The sequence below is a fragment of the Aplysia californica genome, unplaced genomic scaffold (genome assembly GCF_000002075.1).
Source record: "Aplysia californica isolate F4 #8 unplaced genomic scaffold, AplCal3.0 scaffold00353, whole genome shotgun sequence".
Taxonomy (NCBI): Eukaryota; Metazoa; Mollusca; class Gastropoda; order Aplysiida; family Aplysiidae; genus Aplysia; species Aplysia californica.
In genome coordinates, this window is record NW_004797623.1 from 374,909 (window position 1) to 376,080 (window position 1,172).

Consider the following 1,172-nt stretch of genomic DNA (forward strand, 5'->3'; position numbering starts at 1 on the left):
TAATACACTTTAAAAAATATAATGGGACAATATTGTTTCGTTTTACAACAATTGGAAATAGCTCTATGTTTAGACCGATGGCGTTACTGTTCTACTTTCTGACCTTCCTCCATGAGCTCCTCCAAGTCCTTTCCTTTCAGCTGGGCGATGACCATGTTCAGTCGGTCTTCCTCTGCTTCTATTCCCACACTGCCCAGAATAGTCTTGATGTCTGAGGCGGAAGGAGCCTCGTTCCCGCCAAGAACTGCTAACAGGTAGGCTGCCACGTAACGCATTTTGTTCCGTTTTCTGAGAAAGGGTGGGAATAATGAAAACAGTTATTACACGTTCAGGAAATTAATATTTGTCAGTGGGGAAACACGGTGTTTGTGCTCTGATACGAGTATTAATGGTTTAGGATCAAAACCCATCGTCTTAGAACCACACAAAGGAAGTCTGAATTTTGAATTCTCTAGAGTGTGTGCATGAGGGGAGAAGGAGGTGGAGGCAGAGGGGTGGGGGGTTCTATTTTATGAGAAACGGATTTATGGTATCTTTCAACTCAATTAAAGTTCCTCAGGGTGTATTGTTTGTTTTGTTTTTGTTGTTGTTGTTGTTTTTTCTTGGTAAGTGTTTTACGGCGTTCTCAACTGCGTAAGGTCAAATGAGCGCAAGGGACACATTAAACATTTTCAGTTGGTAGGAAATTTTGAATTTTGCCCGGGTGGTGGCTGAAGCCTACTCTTATCGATTTTAGACTACCAAAGGATCTTTAACGTACGCAACTTGCAAGCGGGCCCTCCCAGATTTTTCGCCCTTGCCCGAGAAGGCTAGGTGTAGATCTTTCCTACCAGAAGATTAGGGGTGTGGCTGAAAGGCAGCAGTAAGAATGAACCAAGGAGTAGCAGTATAAAAAGTCAGGAGCCCAGAGGACGGGGCAAAATGAGATGAGGGGGTGGGAGCAGAAAGAGGAGACGAAAGCAGACGACAGAGCATTGCTAGAGAGTAGGAAAAGAGGTGAAAGGATATACTTTTAGAGAAGAAAAACTTTTCGGTCGCTACCCGGATTCGAACCCTGGACCTTGGAATAAAAAGCCAACACCTTAACCTCCAGGAAACGAGAGCCCTCTCAGGGGTTATGATCTCCGATTTGACGTCCATCCCAGGTAGTGATAGGATAAGAGAGAGAGAGA

General features: G+C 44.5%; 1 protein-coding gene across 1 annotated transcript in view; it reads right to left on the bottom strand.

Moving 5' to 3' along the window:
* LOC101864314 (60S acidic ribosomal protein P2) overlaps positions 1 to 1,172 on the bottom strand; it is a 24,730-nt gene that overhangs the window by 3,675 nt on the left and 19,883 nt on the right. Inside the window, exon 2 of the mRNA XM_005102989.2 lies at positions 104 to 288. Coding sequence (XP_005103046.1) covers positions 104 to 275 — 172 coding nt within the window. The 5' untranslated portion in view covers positions 276 to 288. The remainder of the gene's footprint in view (positions 1 to 103; positions 289 to 1,172) is intronic.